We start from the raw sequence: 25460 nt of genomic DNA, 5'->3' as shown, positions 1-25460 counted from the left end.
CTCTACTCAGCTGTGCTGTCCTGTACTGTACTGTACTGTACTGTACTGTACTTTACTCTACTCTACTCTACTCTACTCTGCTGTGCTGTGCTGTCCTGTACTGTACTGTACTGTACTGTACCCCACTTTACTCTGCTGCACTGTACCCTACTCTACTCTGCTGTGCTGTCCTGTACTGTACTGTACTGTACTGTACTGTACTGTACTGTACTGTACTGTACCCTCTTCTACTCTGCTGTACCCTACTCTACTCTGCTGTACCCTACTCTACTCTGCTCTACTCTACTCTGCTGTACTGTACCCTACTCTACTCTGCTGTACCCTACTCTACTCTGCTGTACTGTACCCTACTCTACTCTGCTGTACCCTACTCTACTGTAGCTTACTCTACTGTACTGAACCCTATTCTACTGTACTGTACGGTACCCTACTGTACTCTACACTGCTGTACCGTACTCTACTGGAGCCTGCTCTACTCCACTGAACCCTATTGTACTGTACTGTACCCTACTGTACTCTACATTGCTGTACTGTACTCTACACTGCTGTACCCTACTCTACTCTGCTGTAGCCTACTCTACTCTACTGTACTCTATTGTACCATACCCAACTGTACAGTACCCTACTCTACTCTACTGTACTCTATTGTACCATACCCAACTGTACTGTACCCTACTCTACTCTACTCTGCTGTACTGTACCCTACTCTACTGTACCCTACTCTACTCTGCTGTACTGTACCCTACTCTACTCTACTGTACCCTACTCTACTCTGCTGTACCCTACTCTACTCTGCTGTACTGTACCCTACTCTACTCTGCTGTACCCTACTCTACTATACTGTACTCTATTGTACCATACCCAACTGTACTGTACCCTACTCTACTCTACTGTACTCTATTGTACCATACCCAACTGTACTGTAACCTACTCTACTCTGCTGTACTGTACCCTACTCTACTCTGCTGTACCCTACTCTACTCTGCTGTACTGTACCCTACTCTACTCTACTGTACCCTACTCTACTCTGCTGTACTGTACCCTACTCTACTCTGCTGTACTGTACCCTACTCTACTCTGCTGTACCCTACTCTACTCTGCTGTACTGTACCCTACTCTACTCTACTGTACCCTACTCTACTCTGCTGTACCCTACTCTACTCTGCTCTGCTGTACCCTACTCTACTCTGCTGTACTGTACCCTACTCTACTCTGCTGTACCCTACTCTACTCTACTGTACTCTATTGTACAATACCCAACTGTACTGTACCCTACTCTACTCTGCTGTACTGTACCCTACTCTACTCTGCTGTACCCTACTCTACTCTGCTGTACCCTACTTAACTCTGCTGTACTGTACCCTACTCTACTCTGCAGTACCCTACTCTACTCTGCTGTACCCTACTCTACTCTGCTGTACCCTACTTAACTCTGCTGTACTGTACCCTACTCTACTCTGCTGTACCCTACTCTACTCTGCTCTGCTGTACCCTACTCTACTCTGCTGTACTGTACCCTACTCTACTCTACTGTATGTACCCTACTCTACTCTACTGTACCCTACTCTACTCTACTGTACCCTACTCTACTCTGCTGTACCCTACTCTACTCTGCTGTACTGTACCCTACTCTACTCTGCTGTACCCTACTTTACTCTGCTGTACCCTACTCTACTCTACTGTACTGTACCCTACTCTACTCTGCTGTACCCTACTATACTCTGCTGTACTCTACCCTACTCTACTCTACTGTACCCTACTCTACTCTACTGTACCCAACTCTACTCTGCTGTACTGTACTGTACTCTACTCTACTGTACCCTACTCTACTCTGCTGTACTGTAACATCTTCTACTCTGCTGTACCCTACTCTACTCTGCTGTACCCTACTCTACTCTGCTGTACTGTACCCTACTCTACTCTACTGTACCCAACTATACTCTGCTGTACTGTACCCTACTCTACTCTGCTGTACCCAACTCTACTCTGCTGTACTGTACTCTACTCTACTGTACCCTACTCTACTCTACTCTGCTGTACTGTACCCTACTCTACTCTGCTGTACCCTACTCTACTCTGCTCTACTCTACTCTGCTGTACTGTACCCTACTCTACTCTGCTGTACTGTACTGTACTGTACTCTACTCTACTCTACTCTACTCTACTCTACTCTACTCTACTCTACTGTACCCTACTCTACTCTGCTGTACTGTACCCTACTCCACTCTGCTGTACCCTACTCTACTCTGCTCTACTCTACTCTGCTGTACTGTACCCTACTCTACTCTACTCTGCTATACTCTACTCTACTCTGCTGTACCCTACTCTACTCTGCTATACTCTACTCTGCTGTACTGTACCCTACTATACTCTGCTGTACTGTACTCTGCTGTGCTGTACTCTAATCTACTCTGCTCTACTGTACTCTACTCTGCTGTACCCAACTCTACTCTGCTGTACTGTACTCTACTCTACTGTACCCTACTCAACTCTACTCTGCTGTACTGTACCCTACTCTACTCTGTTGTACCCTACTCTACTCTGCTCTACTCTACTCTGCTGTACTGTACCCTACTCTACTCTGCTGTACTGTACTGTACTCTACTCTACTCTACTCTACTCTACTCTACTCTACTCTACTGTACCCTACTCTACTCTGCTGTACTGTACCCTACTCCACTCTGCTGTACCCTACTCTACTCTGCTCTACTCTACTCTGCTGTACTGTACCCTACTCTACTCTACTCTGCTATACTCTACTCTACTCTGCTGTACCCTACTCTACTCTGCTATACTCTACTCTGCTGTACTGTACCCTACTATACTCTGCTGTACTGTACTCTGCTGTGCTGTACTCTACTCTACTCTGCTCTACTGTACTCTACTCTGCTGTACTGTACCCTACTCTACTCTGCTGTGCTCTACTTTACTCTACTTTACTCTGCTGCACTGTACCCTACTCTACTCTGCTCTACTCTACTCTGATGTGCTCTACTGTACTCTACTTTACTCTGCTGTACTGTACCCTACTCTGCTGTGCTGTACTGTACCCTACTCTACTCTGCTGTACTGTACTCTACTCTGCTGTGCTGTGCTGTACTGTACCCTACTCTACTCTGCTGTACTCTACTCTACTCTGCTGTACCCTACTCTGCTGTACTGTACTGTACTCTGCTGTGCTGTACCCTACTCTACTCTGCTGTACTGTACTGTACTGTACTTTACTCTGCTGTACCCTACTCTGCTGGACTGTACCCTACTCTACTCTGCTGTACTCTACTCTACTCTGCTGTACCCTACTCTGCTGTACTGTACTCTACTGTACCCTACTCTACTCTGCTGTACCCTACTCTACTCTGCTGTACTCTACTCTACTCTGCTGTACCCTACTCTGCTGTACTGTACTGTACTGTACCCTACTCTACTCTGCTGTACTCTACTCTACTCTGCTGTACCCTACTCTGCTGTAATGTACTCTACTCTGCTGTACTGTATTGTACTTTACTCTGCTGTACCCTACTCTGCTGGACTGTACCCTACTCTACTCTGCTGTACTCTACTCTACTCTGCTGTACCCTACTCTGCTGTACTGTATTGTACTCTACTCTGCTGTTCTGTACTGTACTGTACTGTACTCTACTCTACTGTACTGTACCCTACTTTACTCTGCTGCACTGTACCCTACTCTACTCTGCTCTACTCTACTCTGCTGTTCTGTACTGTACTCTACTGTACTGTACTGTACTGTACCCTACTCTACTCAGCTGTGCTGTCCTGTACTGTACTGTACTGTACTGTACTGTACTTTACTCTACTCTGCTGTGCTGTGCTGTCCTGTACTGTACTGTACTGTACCCTACTTTACTCTGCTGCACTGTACCCTACTCTACTCTGCTGTGCTGTCCTGTCCTGTACTGTACTGTACTGTACTGTACTGTACTGTACTGTACCCTACTCTACTCTGCTGTACTCTACTCTACTCTAATGTACTTGAGTTTCTTACAATTGAAAAAAGGGCCCATGGACTGTTGATCGGGTGGTCTTGGTCTTGATACCACATCAATTCATTCTTTAACTTGTCATGGTCTCAACTTATTGGGTCTGGGTGTTGGGACAAATGTCCTGGTATAAATCTTGGTCTTCGCTCCTGGATATTATCTTAGTCTTTGGTTTACACACCATAGGCAACCCAATTTGAAGAAGACAATACTTTCTGATCATAGGCTGATTACTCCCAACCCATAGGAATCCCCACCCAGTTGACCACTTTTAAATGGGGGAAGCCCTCAATGGCAATGTCTTTCCCAAAATGAGTTCTATCCATCTAGAGTCCTCCATTTATCTCTATGATTGACACTTGACACCGAAATGTAAATTAACACACAATAGAGATTATACTTCTCTAAATGAAATGTAAAGGTTTTGAAAATCAGGTTAAAAATCATGTTTTTAATTTGGTATGTAAATATATTTTTATATGTTCATCTATAATAGAAGGTTAATTAAAAGGAACTCTACTGTATGTGGTTCTTCCTTTATTGCAACTTTTTCACTATGTTTCAGTAGTGACACATTGAGTGGGGTGGTAGGGAATTCAGGGACATATTTCCAATCTGCAGTAGGTGTGTGAATAATATACTGCATATTCCTATTGGAAGACATACAGTAGGGCAAAAAAGTCAGCCACCAATTGTGCAAGTTCTCCCACTTAAAAAAAAAGTATTTGCAAATTATGGTGGAAAATAAGTATTTGGTCAATAACAAAAGTTTATCTCAATACATTGGTATATACCCTTTGTTGGCAATGACAGAGGTCAAACGTTTTCTGTATGTCTTCACAAGGTTTTCACACACTGTTGCTGGTATTTTGGCCCATTCCTCCATGCAGATCTCCTCTAGAGCAGTGATGTTTTGGGGCTGTTGCTGGGCAACACAGCCTTTCAACTCCCTCCAAAGATTTTCTATGTGGTTGAGATCTGGAGACTGGCTAGGCCACTCCAGGACCTTGAAATGCTTCTTACGAAGCCACTCCTTCGTTGCCCGGGCGGTGTGTTTGGGATCATTGTCATGCTGAAAGACCCAGCCACGTTTCATCTTCAATGCCCTTGCTGATGGAAGGAGGTTTTAACTCAAAATCTCACGATACATGGCCCCATTCATTCTTTCCTTTACACAGATCAGTCGTCCTGGTCCCTTTGCAGAACAACAGCCCCAAAGCATGATGTTTCCACCCCCATGCTTAACAGTAGGTATGGTGTTCTTTGGATGCAACTCAGCATTCTTTGTCCTCCAAACACAAGTTTTTACCAAAAAGTTATATTTTCTCCAAACACAAATAAATTGTCTTAGGCCATAAATACATAATGTTACCACTTTGTTTCTTCTGGCCAGATGGGACAGGGCGTATAGAGGCCAACAGTTGATCAGACTGATACTGCAGGTCAGATCACTAATGTTTAGGTGTAGGCTGCTACAACATTTCTCTGAAGACTTTTTGCTTGTCTATTGGGAGTGAGTTATCCTGTTGGAACTCTACGCAATTTCATTTTTTGGATTTCCCGTTTTAAACAAGATATTTTGTCACAAAAAGATGCTCGACTATGCATATAATTGCTACTGTTCGAAAGAAAACACTCTGACGTGTCCAGAAATACAAAGATCTTCTCTGTGCGTGCCCTTTAACGTGAGCTTCAGGCAAAACCAAGATGAGATGGCATCCAGGAAATGACAAGTTTTTTGAGGCTCTGTTTGTCATGATCTCCTTATATGGCTGTGAACGCAAGAGGAATGAGTCTGCCCTTTCTGTTGTTTCCCCAAGGTGTCTGCAGCATTGTGACGTATTTGTAGGCAGATCATTGGAAGATTGACCATAAGAGACCACATTTACCACGTGTCCGCCCGGTGTCCTGCGCCGAAATTGTGCGCAAAAGTCACCTGCCAGTATTTTTCCAAACAATACAGAGAGTAAAGCAAGCTTCACGAACTGCATGTCAATGAAGAGATATGTGAAAAAACACCTTGAGGACTGATTCCAAACAACGTTTGCCATGTTTCGGTCGATATTATGTAGTTAATCCGGAAAAAGTTTTGCGTTGTAGGTGACTGCATTTTCGGTTCATTTTCAGTAGCCAGGCGCAATGTAGAAAACGGAACGATTTCTCCTACACACAGACGCTTTCAGGACTTTTAAATGTTCTATCCATCTAGAGTCCTCCATTTATCTCTAACACTGCGCATTTGGTGTGTAACTGAGAGTCTCCTCATTGAAAACATCAGAAGCTCTTCAAAGGTAAATGATTTTATTTATTTGGTTATCTGGTTTTTGTGAAAATGTTGCGTGCTACATGTTATTCAAAATGCATTGCTAGCTTTGCATACTCTTACACAAATTAGTCAATTTCTATGGTTCAAAAGCATATTTTGAAAATCTGAGATGACAGTGTTGTTAAGAAAAGGCTAAGCTTGAGAGCAGATGCATTATTTTCATTTTATTTGCGATTTTCAGAAATCGTTAACGTTACATTATGCTAATGAGCTTCAGGCTATAACTGTATACAGGGTTTTTTCATAGCCAAACGTGAACAAAGTGAGCGATTTGTCCTACACAAATAATATTTTTTTGAAAAACTGCACATTTGCTATGTAACTGAGAGTCTCCTCATTGAAAACATCCGAAGCTCTTCAAAGTTAATGATTTTATTTATTTGGTTATCTGGCTTTTGTGAATTCTTGTCCTCCAAAATGTTGCGTGCTACATGCTACACAAAATGCTATGCTAGCTTTGCATACTCTTACACAAATTAGTCCATTTCTATGGTTCAAAAGCATATTTTGAAAATCTGAGATGACAGTGTTGTTAAGAAAAGGCTAAGCTTGAGAGCAAACGCATTATTTTAATTTTATTTGCGATTTTCAGAAATCGTTAACGTTGCGTTATGCTAATGAGCCTGAGGCTTTAGTCACGATCCCGGATCCGGGATGGGGAGTTTCAAGAAGTTATTTTACTGTTTGCTAAAATAATACCAGTGGGAAGATGATGGCACATGTCTATATAAATCAGAGCGCACTCTGCACAACCTGTAATTTCTGTGAATCTGATTGGTCAAAGAGGTGGCACCACAGGTCCCAGAGTGGTGAGAACATTTTTTTTCTTCTGCTGTAAAGTTACCCCAGGAGATTTATTCCCCTGAAAGCAACAAACTGGAAGGATGTATGGAAGGATGCGACTGGAAGGATGTATGTAACACTGTGTGGCTATAATAAACCCTGGGAGGACTTGAGTGTCGCACAAAAGAAGAGCTTGACTTGCCGTTACCAAAAAGGCTGCAAATGCAAGGTGTGTGTGTGTGATGGGAATTAGTCATTACTGTACACCAATATACTGTACACCTTATACTTTACAGGCCATTTGCTTTGTTATTTAAAGATGCCTGCAATTAAAAAAATATTATTATTTATATTAAATAAAAGTAGTTACTGGTCACTTCTAAAAATGCAAAAAAATAAACTACAAATGAATTATAGTGCTCCAAGTGTTAATTTCTTCTGCCGTTCATTTGTTACACGTCTTTTAAACAAACAAAAGGTGTTATTGAAACCCAGAATGGTTCTGTGAGCGTCTGCTAAATGACTTAAATGTAATGTAAATGTTGGCCCATGTGGTTGTTTCGAAATAGAACAGTTCCTGAAAAATGCCATCCTAAATCTTGGGGTTTGTTCAACAGCGCACAATGTAGAAAGTTCAGATGAATAACAAACTGTCTTCTCTGACAGGAAGACAGGAATCATGTCGGCTCGAATGGCATTTCTATCAGCAACGTTCAACATTTGTCTACTGATTGTGGCCCTTTAGTAGTTTGGGTCTAAACCAGGGCTTTAGCTATGTAATGACATTGACCAAATTAAACCACTTTGATTCTTTCTTCCTTGCTTTATAAGCCAGAACATTATTCTTGGTGTATATTCTTCAGTGGATGAATATTCTGTTCATTCTTATGCACAATGGTATGTTCCTGTGCTAATAGAATTAGGAAACTGAGGATGTCTTGCAAACTGGTTGTTATACAATTGCCATATTCAGCCAGTTGGATTATTATTTGATTAGCACAGGAGTGGTACAAGTGCCACACTGACTGACATCACTGGGTTGAATTCACTATAACTGCTTTATTCAATTGAATGGCTTCTCTGCTTATCTTACTACGGACAAAAATATTCAGTTTCTCTGCAACGTAGATGGTAAACCTGGTTGATTTGGTTCACAGTGCAGGTTAGCGTTTCTCTTTAATCTTGTACTGGAGTCCACATTGCAGATGGGCACAGGCATAAAATCACCACACTGCTAACCTTAAATTAAGATAAAAAAGCAAATTTCCTTAATGAATTGTTATAATTTTGACTGTGCAGCTGGCCTAAGGGGAAATCGCCCAGGTCTGCATCCAGGACAAGACTCATGACAAAACAAATTAATGTTTACAGTGGGTAAAACCCCTTGGATTTTTTTTTATTTTTTTTAGCGGGATTGAAATCGATTTTGAAAAAAATAGGGATCCCCCAAAAATATAGACAAATTAATAAAAAATAGGAATCCCCCCAAAAAATCCAGATACATGAATTAAACAATAGACAAAAAAATGCAGATAAATTAATAAAAAATAGGGATCCCCCCCCAGACAAATGAATAAAAAAAAGGAATCCCCCAAAATACAGACAAATAGGAATTCCCCCCCCAAAATACAGACAAATTAACAAAAAATAGGGATCCCCCAATACAGACAAATTAAAAATAGGGGCCCCCCAAAAAATACAGACAAATTAACAAAAAATAGGGATCCCCCCCAAAAAATACAGACAAACAAATAAAAAATAGGGATCCCCCCCAAAAATACAGACAAATGAACAAAAACGAGTTGTAAAGTATTAACTGCCTTTAGGCCTAAATTAGGTTAAGGAAAAGCATTTGGCTTAAATCACATAAATGACATGGACTGAAATAGTGGTTTACATGATTTTTGAGTGACTACCCTTCCTCTGTTCCTTATACATCTGCAAGGTTCCTCAAAGACCAGGGAGCTCTTTAAAAGGCTTATAAAGAAGGGCAGTGATTGGTAGATGGGTAACAAAGTTAACAATTATGCTGTGGATTATGTATAACACCACCCAGACATAAAAGATAGTCATCTTTCTGAACTGAGCTGCAGGACAGGAAGGAAACTGCTCAGGGGTGTCACCACAAGGCCAATGGGGATATTAAAATGACTACGGACTTCAATGGCTGTGATGGGAGAAAACCGAGGATGGATCAACATCGTAGTGAATCTACAATAATGACCTAAATGACAGTGAAATAAAAATATTCATCTTGTATGTAAAAAGGCACTAAAGTAATACTGCAAAAAACATCTTGAATGATACACTTTTTGGTTTAAATGCAAAGTATTAAGTTTGGGGCAAATCCAACAACATATCACTGAGTTACTGCCTCCTTATTTTCAAGCATCTTGGAGGGCTATATAAATACATTTGATTTGAATTTGATTTGCATCATGGTATGTGTATCCTTGACCTTGGCAAAGACTGGGGAGTTTTTCAGGATAAAAAGATACAGGATGGAGCTCAGCACAGGTAAAATCCCAAAGAAAAATCTGCTTCAGTCTGCTTACACCAGACACTGGGAGAGGAATGCACCTTTCAGAAATACAATAATCTACAAAGTTCCTGACTGGTCACGTCAGTTTTGACTGAAATGTCCTCTAAAATTGCTGTCGAGCAAATATTGGGCAAATATTGCCTAATCTAGGTGTGCAAAGCACTCAGAGACTTAGGGCTCTATTCAATCAGATCCTCTTTAGCCAACATCCGCATAGCAGTTGTTTTGGCGGTGTCGTGTCAGAGCTGTCAAATCCACAAGTGGCTCCTGGAATTATAGCTAAAACAGATGGGGCCACATATTGCCGTTGACTGCACGGAGTTGCATTAAGAGAAAACCCTGTAATCTTGTTTAAAGTTTCAACCACCCCAAAATATCTCACTATATAGAACACGTAGCCTATAAAACACTATATTACTACCATTACTACTGCCATCACTACCAATACTACTACCACTACTTCACAATAAGTACTACTTCCCAATAAATACTTCTAGACTAGCAAGCATACCACATTTACTTCTGTAAATGTCATTTTCTAGTTGTTTTAATACATTTCATAGGTGTCCTGATTAGACAAACTCTGTTCTCATTGTGGCCCATATAAAACCGTTTTGCAAGTGATTAATCACTGTCTTACCCTACACAGAGATTGATAAGGTCTGAAAGGGACATCCCTATTGGCCAAGCCTGCAGTCTTTCTTGATTAACTGATGATTTTGGTAACTTGCCTGAAAAAAGGAAAAATTGTTGTTTACACACAGAAATGCCAGAACTTGTCGGTCTCTTAATTAAACAACAGGAAAGAAGCTGAAAAATCTAGTTCTGACTATGTGTAGCACTACCTAGCATGCTTGCTAGCTTGTTATCACCCACATGAGGGCGAAGCTGGTGTGTTTAGGCTGGTTAGTTACCGCTAAATAGTGTATCTCGGCCTGAGTAATAGGATAAATGTGTCTCTGCTCGCCCTGACTAAAAGTTACACTTCCAGTGTAGGAGGCTGAAAAAAATGTATTTTGTGACGCCCCTGGAATTCTTTGCAGTTTGGTTGTTTTCTGTTAAAAGTTCCCTGCCTAATGGGACAACAACAGAGCAGGCTCAACTTGTCTCGCTGCCATAATGGACATAAATTGTCCATCTTTCACTTAAAAATGGGTATAAACCAGAAAGATCAGGTTTTTTACTGGAATTCCTTACAATTTTGTGGTTTTCTGTAGAAGAAACCACTTGTGTCAACTCTAACCCTGTAAGCCTTAAAGTCCCTGCATCAGCTCTTGGACCAACAGGCTCTGAGACAGCTTCTACCCCCAAGTCATAAAACTGCTTAATAGGCATAAGACGACTAAATAGTAAATGAATTGGTGACTCGGACTACATGCATTGACCCTATCTTACAGTGACTATATTCACACCCACACGACTCCAAATAAATACACAGCACGTACTGTATACGCACACTGAACGTACACTCTCACACAAAACTCACACATGTTGACATACACTACACACACACACTTTCACACATCATATGCTGCTACTCTGCTCTTTGTTTGACTATTATTATTATCTATCCTGATGCCTAGTCACATTACCCTGCCTTCATGTACATATCTACCTCAAATACATTATTATTATTTATCCTGATGCCTAGTCACATTACCCTGTCTTCATGTACATATCTACCTCAAATACCTTATTATTATCTAACCTGATGCATAGTCACATTACCCTGCCTTCATGTACATATCTACCTCAAATACCTTATTATTATCTATCCTGATGCCTAGTCACATTACCCTGCCTTCATGTACATATCTACCTCAAATACCTTATTATTATCTATCCTGATGCCTAGTCACATTACCCTGTCTTCATGTACATATCTACCTCAAATACATTATTATTATCTATCCCGATGCCTAGTCACATTACCCTGCCTTCATGTATGTACATAAATACCTCGTACCTCTGCACATTGATCTGGTACTAGTACCCCTGTATATATAGCTCCAATCTTGTGTATTTTATTCCTTTTGTGTTACTATTTTCATAATAATTTTTTTACTCTGTTTTGTTGGGAAGGGCTTGTAATCAAGCATTTCACGGTAAAGTTGATCCCCGTTGTATTCAGCTCATGTGACGAATAACATTTGATTTGACTTGAAATGAATAGGAGTGTCTGACGCTCGGCAAAAGTATTTAGTATTTAGAGTATTTAGCAGCTCTTCTTCCTGGGGTCAAAACAGGAACAAAACAATTACATCACAACAAAACACCCTACATCATAAATAAACCAATACATCATACAATAAATTACTACGTTATTACTCTAATATTACACATTTACAATATAAAATGTACAATACTACTATCTTAGTGTGTGTGTGTGTGAGAGAGAGTGTGTGTGTGTGTCTGTGCACGTGTGTCCTCACAGCACGTCAATACCTCTCACAAAGACAAGTTGTGATGCAGTCAATCTCTCCTCTACTTTGAGCCAGGAGAGATTGACATGCACGTTATTGATATTAGCCCTTTGTGTACATTTAAGGGGGAAGGGCACTCAACATGTATGGCACTGAAACAAATGAACGATGATTGGCTGAAATTAATTGATAATAATAAGATTGTGGGAGCTGTTTTGGTTGACCAGTGCAGCTTATTACATTATCAATTAGTCTGGTGTTATAAAAAACATATGTGTTATGTCTTTACATTATCTGCTATATCGTGGATTGAGAGTTAGCTGTCTAATAGAACACAGCCTGTTCTTTAATGGATGCCTCTCTAACATAAACCAGGTAGAACTAAACGTCATCTAAAACCCTAAACTTAATCTAAAACCCCAAACAACATCTAAAACCCTGAACCTCAACAAAAACCCTGAAACCTCATCTAAAACCCTGAACGTCATCTAAAACCCTAAACCTCAACAAAAACCCTGAAACCTCATCTAAAACCCTGAACCTCATCTAAAACCCTAAACCTCAACAAAAACCCTAAACCTCAACAAAAACCCTGAACCTCATCTAAAACCCTAAACCTCAACAAAATCCTGAAACCTCATCTAAAACCCTGAACCTCATCTAAAACCCTGAACCTCATCTAAAACCCTAAACCTCAACAAAAACCCTAAACCTCATCTAAAACCCTAAACCTCATCTAAAACCCTAAACCTCATCTAAATCTTGTCACGATCTTGGCGTCAGTGAAGGTCTGTGAGGGAACACTGGTGGCGCATTCCGTGTGACAGCGTGAGGGAGATTCCTGTCTGACCAAAGACGACCTGGACCCGCCCAGACCAGACTTTTACTGAGAGGTGCCCGGGGGAAGATACCTGATCCGGCAAACCTCTGAGGGACACGTCTACTGAATTTCAGTAAGTCAACTGTCACGCCCTGACCATAGAGAGCTGTTTATTCTCTATATTGGTTGGGAAGTGACAGTGACTCGGGTGTGTTATCTAGGTGATTAATGATCAATGTTGGCCTGGTATGGTTCCCAATCAGAGGCAGGTGTTTATCGTTGTCTCTGATTGGGGATCATATTTAGGCAGCCATTTCCCCATTGTGCTTTGTGGGATCTTGTCTAGGTATAGTTGCCTGTGACGGTCAACCGTCGGGCTGCAGTCCAGCGCCTCCAGCGACAGTCTGCGATCCAGAGCCTCCATCGATGGTCTGCGGTCCAGAGCCTCCAGCGACAGTCTGCGATCCAGAGCCTCCACTCTCCCTGGGTGAAGGCGTCTTTGCTGAACCTGGCAGGTGGACCTGGGCACTGTTTGATCCCAGGTGATCTCGTGGTGGTCAAAGACTTCAGGAGAAAGATTTGTCAGGACCCCCGTTGGAGAGGGTCGTACCAAGTTCTTCTAACCATCCCCACTGCGGTGAAGGTTGCTGAGAGATACCTGGATCCACGTGTCACACTGCAGATGATCCAGGAGAAGATGGGGCCTCGCCAGTTACGGTGGTGCAGTGTGGCACCCTGCATTAGCACAGGAGTGCTAATAAGTACAATGGTACAAGTACAGTATCATCGCCAACCGGCATGAAGGCAGTCAAATTAGACTTCTCCAAGCACTGATGCTGCTGATGGTCATTAGTAGACTACCAAATGTGCTAACTGCCTTGTACTCTGCAATATATTGTCCCTCTAATCACTCTGACATCAATGCAAGTGTAATTGTAAAGCTATCAATTATATGCATAGTCGAGCATCTTTTTGTGACAAAATATCTTGTTTAAAACGGGAACGTTTTTCATCCAAAAATGAAATAGCGCCACCATAAGTGTAAGAGGTTAATGTGAAGGTGTAGCCTATATTACATGGATGTATTATTATTTTTCTAATGTAAATGTTCCAAAGATCTGTGGCTTGCAGGCTATATGTGGAAGCCAGGAGATGCTGAATGTGTTCATGTTAATTAAGTTAACCCGTTAACAATGCCCTCCAAACATGGAAACTTTCTCATTATTGTTTTATTTTTAAAAGCAGAACATTGTTTGAGAGTGATCTGTGTGTATTAGCAGTAGTGGTTGAGGGTTTCCCTGCAAGAAAGAGTAGAAGGGTCCTCGTTGAAAGTAATAAAGACAGTGGTCTATCAGTTGACGTCCAATTTCCTCAGTGTTGACAGTATGTGTTATTAGTGGCTTTCAGATAGCAGTCTAATAATGCAATATTTGAGTCATTTGAAGAATCTAAGGTTTCAAATACAAGGCCACATGATGAATAGTGGGATTGAGCCTTGGGACTGATATTAAATGAAAGGCTACCATCTGGTGTTTAGGGTTAAAGATACACCTGCTTGTGTTAAGAGCTATGGAAACAATGATTAAACATTGAGAGATGTATTTACCTCTGAGTCTAAGGATCCCTTGTGGATGTGTGTTTTTAATATATTCACTCCTGTTGATAGAAGTACAAACTTGCCTGTAGATTTTACCTTCATTATGATGATAGTATTTCCATAAATTAAATTGTGTAATGAAGCATGTGTGTAACTGATTGACTTACTAGAATGAAGGGTTTGAAAGGATAAACGATCAGGTTTTATGTGTTGATTTAGCTTACTTTAATAGAAGTATTGCGATAGAACCTCATTTGATAGTTTAAGCCATACATTAATGATTACCTTAAAATGTTACAATCGTTACCACAGAAGTGGTAAAAGGAGGGAGTGTGAGGGAACATTTTATTGTCTGCAGAGATAGCCTTGAATTGTACACAGCATTCCTCTCACTCTAGCTTGGTTCGTGCAGTTGACTGTGACCTCTTCAGACCAATTGGCAGTACGCCCAGAACATTGCGTATTCAACACAGTACGCCCAGAACATTGCGTATGCAACACAGTACGCCCAGAACATTGCATATGCAACACAGTACGCCCAGAACATTGCGTATGCAACACAGTACGCCCAGAACACGTATGCAACACAGTAAGCCCAGAACATTGCGTATGCAACACAGTACGCCCAGAACATTGCGTATGCAACACAGTACGCCCAGAACATTGCGTATGCAACACAGTACGCCCAGAACATTGCGTATTCAACACAGTACGCCCAGAACATTGCGTATGAAGTACGCCCAGAACATTGCGTATGCAACAGTAGCCCAGAACGCCAGAACATTGTATGCAACACAGTACGCCCAGAACATTGCGTATGCAACACAGTACGCCCAGAACATTGCGTATGCAACACAGTACGCCCAGAACATATGCAACACAGTACGCCCAGAACATTGCGTATGCAACACAGTACGCCCAGAACCAAAAGGAGTATCTCAGTTTCAAGGTCTCAGCTTTGAGAGAAGAAGCCTTGTGAGGTGTCACTCAGTCACATGCAGGAACCAATGTTAAAAATGAATAATGTAAATTATTCTTGTATGACTGGTTTGTGTAGCATTACATACTGACTGAAAGGGAACACCCTTGGCAGAGTTTTCATCAAGCTTGGACTGAGTTTGTGAACCTCTCCAGACATCATAATAAAGAGTGATTAATTTCATATTGACATCAGGTGTCCCTGGTGTTGAATCTCCACCACACCATGCAAATAAACTGATATCTCGAGCTTGAACAGACAGATTTTGATGGAGATTTTTGTATTATGCCAATTAGATTTCCGTGGGGCGTGGTCATCGACTACTAAAAAATGTGTGCCACACCCGACCCACGTGACCTGTGATTTCCGTGAATCTGATTGGTCAAAGAGGTGGCACCACAGGTCCCTGAGTGGTGGGGACATTTTTTCTCCTGCTCTAAAGTTACCCCAGAGTTTTTTTTTTGTTGTTGCTGAAAGCAACATCACTGTAAGGAATTCGAGTAGGCATAGCCTAAAACTGACATTTCTAGTTCATCCCCATTGTTTAAGTGAAAGACGGACAGTTTATGACATTTTATGGCAGCCTGCTGTGTTGTTGTCCCATTAGGCAGAGGATTTTAAAACTAAATACAACCAAACTGTAAATAATTCCAGTAATAGCTTCACAAAATATGTGTAACTTTTAGTCAGGGCGAGCAGCGCGCGAGCCACTTTATCCTGTTACTCCAGCTGAGATACACAATATAGCGGTAACTCACCTAGCCATGCTAGCTTCGCCCTCATATGGGTGCTAACAAGCATGCTAAGTAGTGCTACGTATCAACAGCCATTGTCAACCAATCAAGTAGGGGTTGGAAGCTCTGGTGAGGTTCGATTGGTTACTCGCAAGCAATATCATCAAAGATTTGCTTGATGATCAGCTATGCTCAACTTTAGTCCCGCCCTGTTCTGCTCCCTCTCCCATGCTTGCATCTCCCAATGGTCCCTGGCCAGTCCATTTCGTACTGCTTTACTTTCATTGAAAATGAGTGGGAAGCTGTTGTTTCACCATGTGATACAGTCTAGTGTATACGCCCTGTCGGACGCGAGCTGCACGTTGAAATCTTGAAATCACGCTCTGCAAAAGTTTGGATTATGTGTTCGATGTAGCAGGCCAGAAAAACAGTTTTTTTCTGCTTCCTCCCTGTTGTTTAATTAAGAGACCGAAAAAATCAAATCAAATTTTATTTGCCACATGTGCCGAATACAACAAGTGTAGACTTTACCGTGAAATGCTTACTTACAAGCCATTAACCAACAGTGCAGTTTAAATATATATATATATTTATCAAGTAGGCTAAAATAAAAAGTAATAATAAAAAGTAACGCAATAAGAATAACAATACCGAGGCTATATACAGGGGGCACCGGTATCGAGTCAGTGTTCAGGGGTACAGGCTAGTTGAGGTAATCTGTAGATGTAAGTGGGGGCGAAGTGACAAGTTCTGGCATTTCTGCGTGTTAACAACTATCGGGTAAGCGACCATAATCTTCAGCAACCGTTAATACTGCTGATTTGGCTGATGGGAAAGTGCCTTTCAGACCTTAAAGTCTCTGTGTGTAGAGTAATGACATAGTGATGAATCAGTAGCAGAATGGTTTTATATGGGCTATGGTGGCCTTTTCTAATCAGGTCACACAGATTTAAACTCCTGGAAAACTCCTGGCCCTATAGGGAGGATGAAAACCCTGTCATACTGCAGCAACCTTTCTCATATGAATTATATTTTAAAACTGGAATAACAGGGGAGTTTCCCTTACACAGACACAGAGACAACTGTGAATAGACAATACAACTAACAGGACAGAGCTTGTTTTATGCAGTGTTGCATCATGTAGGCCCAGGGATAGAAATGGCCTGTGTCCAAAATCCTTCAATTCCATCCCTGTGTATTCATCCCACTTGACTTATTCCACATTTAGTTGTGTTACAGTTTACATTCAAAATGGATTACATTCATGCTTTTTCTTCACCCATCTACACAGAGTACCCCATAGTGAAAATATGTTGTTTTTTAATCATTGCAAATTTATTGAAAATTAAATACAGAAATATCAAATTTACATAAGTTTTCACACCCCTGAGTCAATACTTTGTAGAAGCAACTTTGGCCACGATTAAAGCTGTGGGTATCTTTCGTTAAGTCTCTAAGAGCTTTCCACACCTGGATTGAACATCATTTACCTATTATTCTTTTCAAAATTATTCAAGCTCTGTCAAATGTGTTGTTGATCATTGCTAGACGATTTTCAAGTTCTCTAGCAGATTTTCTAGCAGATTTAAGTCAAATCTGTAACTCAGCCAATCAGGAACATGCACTGACTTCTTGGTAAGAAACTCCAGTGTAGATTTGGCCTTGTGTTTTAGGCTACTGTCCTCCTGAAAGGCGAATTCATCTCCCAGTGTCTGGTGGAAAGCAGACTGGACAAGGTTTATTTTGAGGATTTTTCCTGCTCTTAGCTAAATTTGGTTTATTTTTTATCCAGAAAACTCCTCAGTCCTTGACGATGACAAGCATACCCATAACATGATGCAGTCACCACTATGCTTGAAAATTTGTGGAGTGATACTCAGTAATGTGTTGTATAGGATTTTCCCCAAACATAACACTTTGTATTCAGAACAAAAAGTTAATTGCTTTGCCACGTTTTTAGCAGTATTATTTTAGTCCCTTATTGCAAACGGGATGCATGTTTTGGAATATTTTTATTCTATACAGGGTTCTTTCTTTTTACTCTGTCAATTAGGTTAGTATTGTGGAGTAACTACAATGTTATTGATCCATCTGCAGTTTTCTCCTATGACAGCCATTAAACTTTGTTACTGTTTAAATGTCCCCACTGGCCTCATGGTGAAATCCCTGAGCGGTTTTCTTCCCCTCCGAATTAGGAAGGACGCCTGTATCTTTGTAGTGACTGGGTGTATTGATACACCACCCAATGTATATTTAATAACTACACCAGGCTCAAAGGGACATTCAATGTCTGCTTTTTGTTTACCCACCTACAAATGGGTGCCCTTCTTTGTCATGCATTGGAATACCTCCCTAGTCTTTGTGGTTGAATCTGTGTTTGGAATTCACTGTTTGACTGTGGGAACTTACAGATAATTGTATGTGAGGAGTACAGAGATGAGGTAGTCATTCAAAATTCATGTTAAACACTATTTTTGCACACAAAGTTGGTCCACGCAACTGATTATCAGATAAGAGCGTCTGCTAAATGACTTAAATGTAAATGTAAAATTATCTGACTTGTTAAGCACATTTTTACTCTTTAACTCAGGTTTGTTAGCTGCGCCCAGTAATTGTCCACACCGGATCTTAATGAGTGCTTGTTTCCTTTGAAATGTGTGTGTTTGAATAGACTCACATTAACAGCTTCATATGACTTAGCATTCTAGCTCCATCCTGGTGGGACAGTGGACTAATTCCATGGATAGAGAACAGAAGATTCAACGACAAAAAATGAATGCCAAAGCAAATTAATTTCCATGTGTCCTGTCTGCTTAGAGTTGGAAACAGTCAACCCAAACTAAGCTAGCAGTATTATTAAAAGTCTTATGTGAAACATGTTCTCAGAATGTTATTGAATTATCTTCAAATAACCTATCATTTCTGTTAATAGAACATTAATAAAACTACCCAGGAAAACTTTCAGGGAACCATCGTAAAACATTCTCAGAACCTCCGTAAAACCTAAAAATAAACATTCCCGGAACAGGTGAAGTTCACACTTCAGTTCTCAGAATGTTTAAAAAACAATACTTTTTACCAGTCAGGAAGCTGAGGGCTTTGTTCCCAGAACCAATGGGAAACCAAAAACCTGCATTCCCACAACTTCCAAGGAACCAAATGTGTTTGCTGGGATGCTTTCAAAAGGCACTTCAAACAAACAGATTCTAATTTTGGTGCGCATAGAATGATGTCATTCAAATGTATGTTCCACTGCAATTTTTCTTCACAATATGATGCAGATAGGCTCATTCTGTTCAAGACAACACAGGCTATAACGTATGTAACTGAGGATAAAAAATATAACGTATGTCATCCTTGTAACTGAGGATAAAAAATAGAGATCATTAACATGAGTTTTCAAACACAGAAATGTGTGTGGTTAGCTTGTATGACATCAAAGTGGAATTTATTATAATCCTTAATGTCACATCTTTCATAACACATCGACTCATTTAATGCAATTCCCCCACTCAAACAACAACAGATGTGCAAAAGTAGCCCAATTAGCTGGTGGGATGGTGTTATCTTATTGTCTCTTGTGGTGCTCAAGTTTATAATGGCTGTCCGCCAAAACCGGCTGCCATTTTCATCTCATATATGGGATGACAGGGGCAAGTGAACTGAGCAGTTGGGCAAGTTGAACCTGCTCTAAAATTTCCCCAGGTGTTTTTTTTTTTTTTTACTGAAAACAAAACTTTAAGGAATTCCAGTAGGTTTAGTCTATTTTTATATTGAACCTTTATTTAACTAGACAAATCAGTTAAGAACAAATGATTATTTACAATGATGGCATACCCTGTCCAAACCCCGGTCCAATTGTGTGCCACCCTATGGGACTCCCAATCACGGCCAGGTTGTGATACAGCCTGGAATCGAACCAGGGTCTGTAGTGACACCTCGAGCACTGAGATGTACAAAGAGAGAACAGTGTAGAATGCCCCCCCCCCAAAACGGATCTTTCAGTTCCATCGTCAATTTATGGCAACTGGGCATGTTGAGCCTGTGGTTGAGCCATTAGTCAGAGGATTCTTTTTAATTGAATGGTTGCGGTTCTGGATTAATAGAATGCTCAGCCTACCACAGGCTGGGTTCTGACAGGGGGAGGAGCTCACAGCCTGCAATAAATAGCGGATGATTACTTTGAGAGAAAAATACTTCTAAGAGTTATCCGTCGGTCTGGGAACAGTCCGAAGGGAAATACGTTATTTTGTAATTTACGCCTCACACCTTTACTCGGCTCCTTTTGTGATATTTGGATCACCGTAATTCGTTTCCAAATGACGCGGTTAGTAAGCAGTTGTTTCATTACTCTGTTCGTGCTGTTCCTGTGGCGGGTCGAAGACATCGCAGATGCTTGCAAATGCTCCCCTCCGCATCCCCAAAAGGCTTTTTGCGATGCAGAGATCGGTAGGGCAATTTTGGTAACATTTTACTTTTCAGCCTTCACATGTTGAGAGCTATTAATACGCAGCATGCAAACATTTGATATATTGTGTGTGGTCGTAGTAGAAATAATTATGACATGATCATCAAGCCTATTTATACATCACACAATTATATACAAAATAAAATAGGCGACAGTGAGATGGGCTATCAATCTTGATCCTGGAGAGCTATGCTTCTGTCAATGTTGAATCCAAACCTATTTGTAACGAACCTGAGTCAATTTATCAACCAGCCAATTATTAGAATCAGGTGCGCTAGACTAGGGATGGCGCAAAAACCTACAGGACTGCAGCTCTCCAGGAACAGGTTTGAGAGCCCTGCGTTGCTTTAGGAATAAAGTGTCACTACACATTTTATTTGAGATGCGTTTACAAAACATGAAGGACATCTGCTCTTTCCATGACATGGACTGGCCAGGTGTAAACTATGATCCCTTATTGATGTCACTTGTTAAATCCCCTTCAGTGTCGATTTAAGGAGACAGGTTAAAGAAGGCTGTTTAAGCCTAGAGACAATTGAGACATGGCTTGTGTATGTCATTCAGGGTGACTGGGTAAGACCAAAGATTGAAGCGCTGTTAAATGGGGCAATGGTAGTATGTGCCAGGCACACCTGTTTGTGCAAAGAACTGCAACGCTGCTGGGTTTTTCACACTGAACAGTTTCCTGTGTATCAAGAATGGTCCACCACCCAAAGGACATTCAGCCGACTTGAGACAATTGTGGGAAGCATTGGAGTCAACATGGGCCAGCATCACTATGGAATGCTGTCGAGTCCATGTGCCAATGACTTGAGGTTTTGTTCTATGGACTAGTCTTACAGCAGCAGCTACTGTACAGCATCTTCCTACCTGAACCAATCATCTACGGAGAGCACGTTTAAACCGGGTGTGTCAAATTAAAAGCAGAAGACCAGAACTAGGAATGTAGGACCAGGAGGGAAATGGACTCTGTCATCTGTTTTGACGTTAACCTAGGCAAAATGTTACACCCATTAACTTATGCACAAACATTCTGAACAGAGTGTTGGGTATTGGGTCTGTAAAGCGTTCTACACTTCTCTCTGCTCCATATCACCCTTACACCATCAGTGTGACTGACCAGTGTACCAGAATGGTTTAACGAACATTATTGAAATCCATGTCTCCCTCTTCTAGTGATCAGGGCGAAGGTGGTTGGAAAGGAAACGGTGTCTGACGCCATTAAGTATGACATCCAACAGATCAAGGTATGATCAGCCTTTTTATTAAGTGGTTGTTCCTTCCTGCACTGACACATTGAAGCCCCCTGAACCCCAGTCTGACAGCTGGGCCCAGTTCTCTCTTCCCCTTGGCTCCAGCCCTTCAATGTCTACAGATCTGGATAGGTATAAGGAGTGTCGTTGTGGTACTTCCACCATATGAAATTAGTATACTTCTATAAAAAGCCTCTCCCTAAAGTGTTGATGTTCCTGTTGGTCCATGTCTATGTTGACATCCTCTATATGAACTCAGCTGCCACTTCATTAAAGCTATATCACTACAATCTCTAACAGATAGTTAGTTGGCCCTCTGATGTCACAGGTTGCTGCATTTCTATATTTGAATTTATAAAGTCATTTAACTTAAACTCTCACTGTGCCTTACATCATTACTAACCTTTAGTCATGAGCTAGCTGTCCTTGAGGCTGGGTGTGGTAACTGGAATAAATGATCGCTTGCACCTTACAGATCTGTGAAGACTGACAGTGCCTGAGAGCTGTAATTGGTGAGGTTCCAAATGATATGTAGATGTTTGACAGATCCTCTGTTCTCCTTGTGATTGGCTAGATGTTCAAATGCCCAGACCGGGTTATCCACGCCGTCTTCACTGCACCATCCCCAGCCGCATGTGGTGTGACTCTGGACCTCAACAAGGAGTATCTCTTCACAGGTGAGGTTCTCACTATGTTACCCACGTTCTGTTGCCAACACTGGTTAACCCTATCAGTCCCCAGACTCCAGCACAAATCAGCTTTCCATTATCTGCATGTCCAGCCCTTAGATTTCACCTCAAGTGTTTAGCACTTTTATTTTCAGGACAACCAAACCACAAAACAATTTGATGTGGACTTTGGCATTAATGAGTTTCATTGACAAATGTTATCAAGCTTTGGCAGACCTCATGTTATTACTTTTAATTAACTTTAACTAAGCAAGTCAGTTAAGAACACAGCTTCTAAAAATTTTACCTTGTTACAATTCATATGGAAATCAGTAAATTTAAATATATTTATGAGGCCCTAATCTATGGATTTCACATGACTGGGAATACAGATTTGAAACTGTTGGTCGTAGATACGGTACCTTAATAAAAAGGTCGTATCAGAGCCAGTATCTGGTGTGACCAACATTTGCCTCATGCAGCTCAACACATCACCTACGTGTAACTTAGGCTGTTGCTTGTGGCATGTTCAGCTCGACGTTGCTGGATATTGGCTGGAACACTTCGAACCAGTGCATCCCAAATATGCTCAATGGGTAACATGTGTGAGGATTGCAGGCCATAGAAGTTGGAAATTATCAGCTTCCAGGAATTATGGGGAGATCATTGCGACGTGGGGCCATGCATTATAATGCTGCAACATGAGGTGATAGTGGCGGATGAAGGGCAAATTCTCTAAAACAGAGGCGGCTTATGGTAGAGAAATTATCTGGCAACAGCTCTGTGGACTTCCCTGCAATCAGCATGCCAATTGCATGCTCCCTCAACTTGAGCCATCTGTGGCACTGTGACAACTGCACATTTTAGTGTTTTTTTTAATTGTCCCCAGCACAAGGTGCACATGTGTAATTATGTTTAATCAGCTTCTTGATATGCCACGCCTGTGAAGTGGATGGACTATCTTGGGAAAGGGGAAATGCTCACTAACATGGATGAAAACAAATCTGTGCACAACCTGAGAAATTAGCTTCTTGTGAAATTTCTGCAGTCTCTTATTTCGGCCATTGAAACATGGGACCAACACTAAACTCAGCAAAAAAGACGTCCCTTTTTCAGGACCCTGTCTTTCAAAGATAATTTGTAAAAATCCAAAAAACTTCAGATCTTCTTTGCAAAGGGTTTACACTGTTTCCCTGCTTGTTCAATGAACCGTAAACAATTAATGAACGTGCACCTGCGGAACGGTCGTTAAGACAATAACAGCTTACAGACTGTAGGTAACTAAGGTCACAGTTATGAAAACGTGGGGCACTTTCCCCATGGTACATTGACTCACTATCTCCTCTGTCTGTAGGCAAGCTGGAGACTGGAAGGATGTATGTAACACTGTGTGGCTATAATCTGCCCTGGGAGGACTTGAGTGCTGCACAAAAGAACAGCTTGACTCACCGCTACCAACGCGGCTGTGATTGCAAGGTGTGTGTGGGAATTAGTCATATTAATGTACACCAATATTTACACAGCACGTTTTCTAAAAGGGAGTATATTACTCTGGTCATATTGGCAAAACACATGAGCCAGAGTATTTGTATAATAATCAGTGATCTTGGTTTCTCTCTGCTCCACAGATCATCCACTGCACTTCGCTCCCCTGTCCGCTCAGCACCACAGATGCATGCCTGTGGATGGACTGGGGGACAAACAATGGCCAAAACCTTGCCTGTATCAAGATTAATGGTTCTTGTGCTTGGAAGTAGTTCCTAGATATTGGGGACTCCTATACTCTACAGGCCATCCGCTTAGTGACTCCAGATGACAAAGCTGCCAATGTGTAGTTTTAAATGAACCAAAATGTCTTGCTGGTCACTTCTTGTAAAATAAACAAATCAAATATAGCATTGTTAATGTCTTCTGCCATTCATTTTTTAAATGGATTTTTAATTTAACTGGAACCAAAGCTGTTATCAACCCCAAATCGTGATCAGTGTTGTCCAATATGTTTATTTGTAAATAGAACAGTATTCCTGAAGCATCAAGCAGGGCGTCATGTAGAATGTTCAGATATGTTCTATACATGAAGAACAAATTGTCTTCTCTGACATGAAAGTAAACATGTAGGCTCTAATGGCGTTTCTATATGGAACATTCTACATTTGTCTACTGATTGGGGCCCTTTAGTAGTTTGGGTCTAAACCAGGGCTTTACCTATGTAATGACCATTAAACAACTGACTTGTTCTGTAATATTCTTTAGTGGGATGAATAGTTTGTTTCAGTCATTTTGCAGACCAGGGAGTGTTTTGAAAGCCTTCTAAAGAAGAGCAGTAATTGGTCGATGTGGAACAAATCAGACATTGATTCTCAAAAGTAAAGTTAATAATTAGGTATGAAACCACCCAGACGTGTACCCACCATGGTATTGGGCATCTGCTGACATTTGAACTAATCTGGTTTAGAAGACAAACTTGCATGTAATTGCAGAGAACATTGTGTAAATTTTGGCCAGCTTTTTTTGATCAGATTGTATTGCAAGGTATGCTTTGTGTAGGATATGCTGTGCTGGCATACGCAGCTGTAGGTTTTAAACCCCCTTTCGAGGCTGTTATATTTCTGTAAAGAGTTTGCTTGTCTATCTGGAATGGGTTATTTCTGGTAAAACTATCTTTCTTTAGACATTCCGTGCGCCATGCCCGACCTCTGATTGGTCACAGAGGTGTCAAGTCCCAGAGTGGTGGGCAACTTGTCTTCTCCGGATTGTAACAGTTCACTTTTCCCCACAAACATGTTTAATTTCCACCAGATGGGTGCAGTGAAATGTGTTTTTAGGTCAGTTAAATTAGTATGCTTGTCCTTGGAGCAAATTGGAGGTA

General features: G+C 41.2%; 1 protein-coding gene across 1 annotated transcript; it reads left to right on the top strand.

Annotated features, from left to right (window-relative positions):
- The first annotated feature begins 20381 nt into the window (after positions 1 to 20381).
- Positions 20382 to 24475, top strand: LOC135553771 (metalloproteinase inhibitor 2-like). The gene is made up of 5 exons (XM_064985713.1): positions 20382 to 20651; positions 21847 to 21917; positions 22498 to 22600; positions 23946 to 24067; positions 24220 to 24475. Exons 1-5 carry the CDS (start codon positions 20522 to 20524, stop codon positions 24346 to 24348), a joined length of 555 nt encoding a protein of 184 aa, XP_064841785.1. The 5' UTR covers positions 20382 to 20521; the 3' UTR covers positions 24349 to 24475.
- Positions 24476 to 25460: the final 985 nt, after the last annotated feature.

The sequence above is a fragment of the Oncorhynchus masou genome, chromosome 14 (assembly GCF_036934945.1).
Source record: "Oncorhynchus masou masou isolate Uvic2021 chromosome 14, UVic_Omas_1.1, whole genome shotgun sequence".
In the NCBI taxonomy this organism is placed as follows: Eukaryota; Metazoa; Chordata; class Actinopteri; order Salmoniformes; family Salmonidae; genus Oncorhynchus; species Oncorhynchus masou.
Note: the sequence above shows the minus strand (reverse complement) of the source record. Positions and strands in the feature narration are given on the sequence as shown.

Excerpts from the sequence above, each read along its gene's own strand:
- LOC135553771 (XM_064985713.1), top strand. The coding sequence starts at position 20,522 with ATGACGCGGTTAGTAAGCAGTTGTTTCATTACTCTGTTCGTGCTGTTC. Across the intron at positions 20,652-21,846 it reads TTTTTGCGATGCAGAGATCG|TGATCAGGGCGAAGGTGGTT; the intron begins GTAGGGCAATTT and ends TCCCTCTTCTAG. Across the intron at positions 22,601-23,945 it reads CAAGGAGTATCTCTTCACAG|GCAAGCTGGAGACTGGAAGG; the intron begins GTGAGGTTCTCA and ends CTCTGTCTGTAG.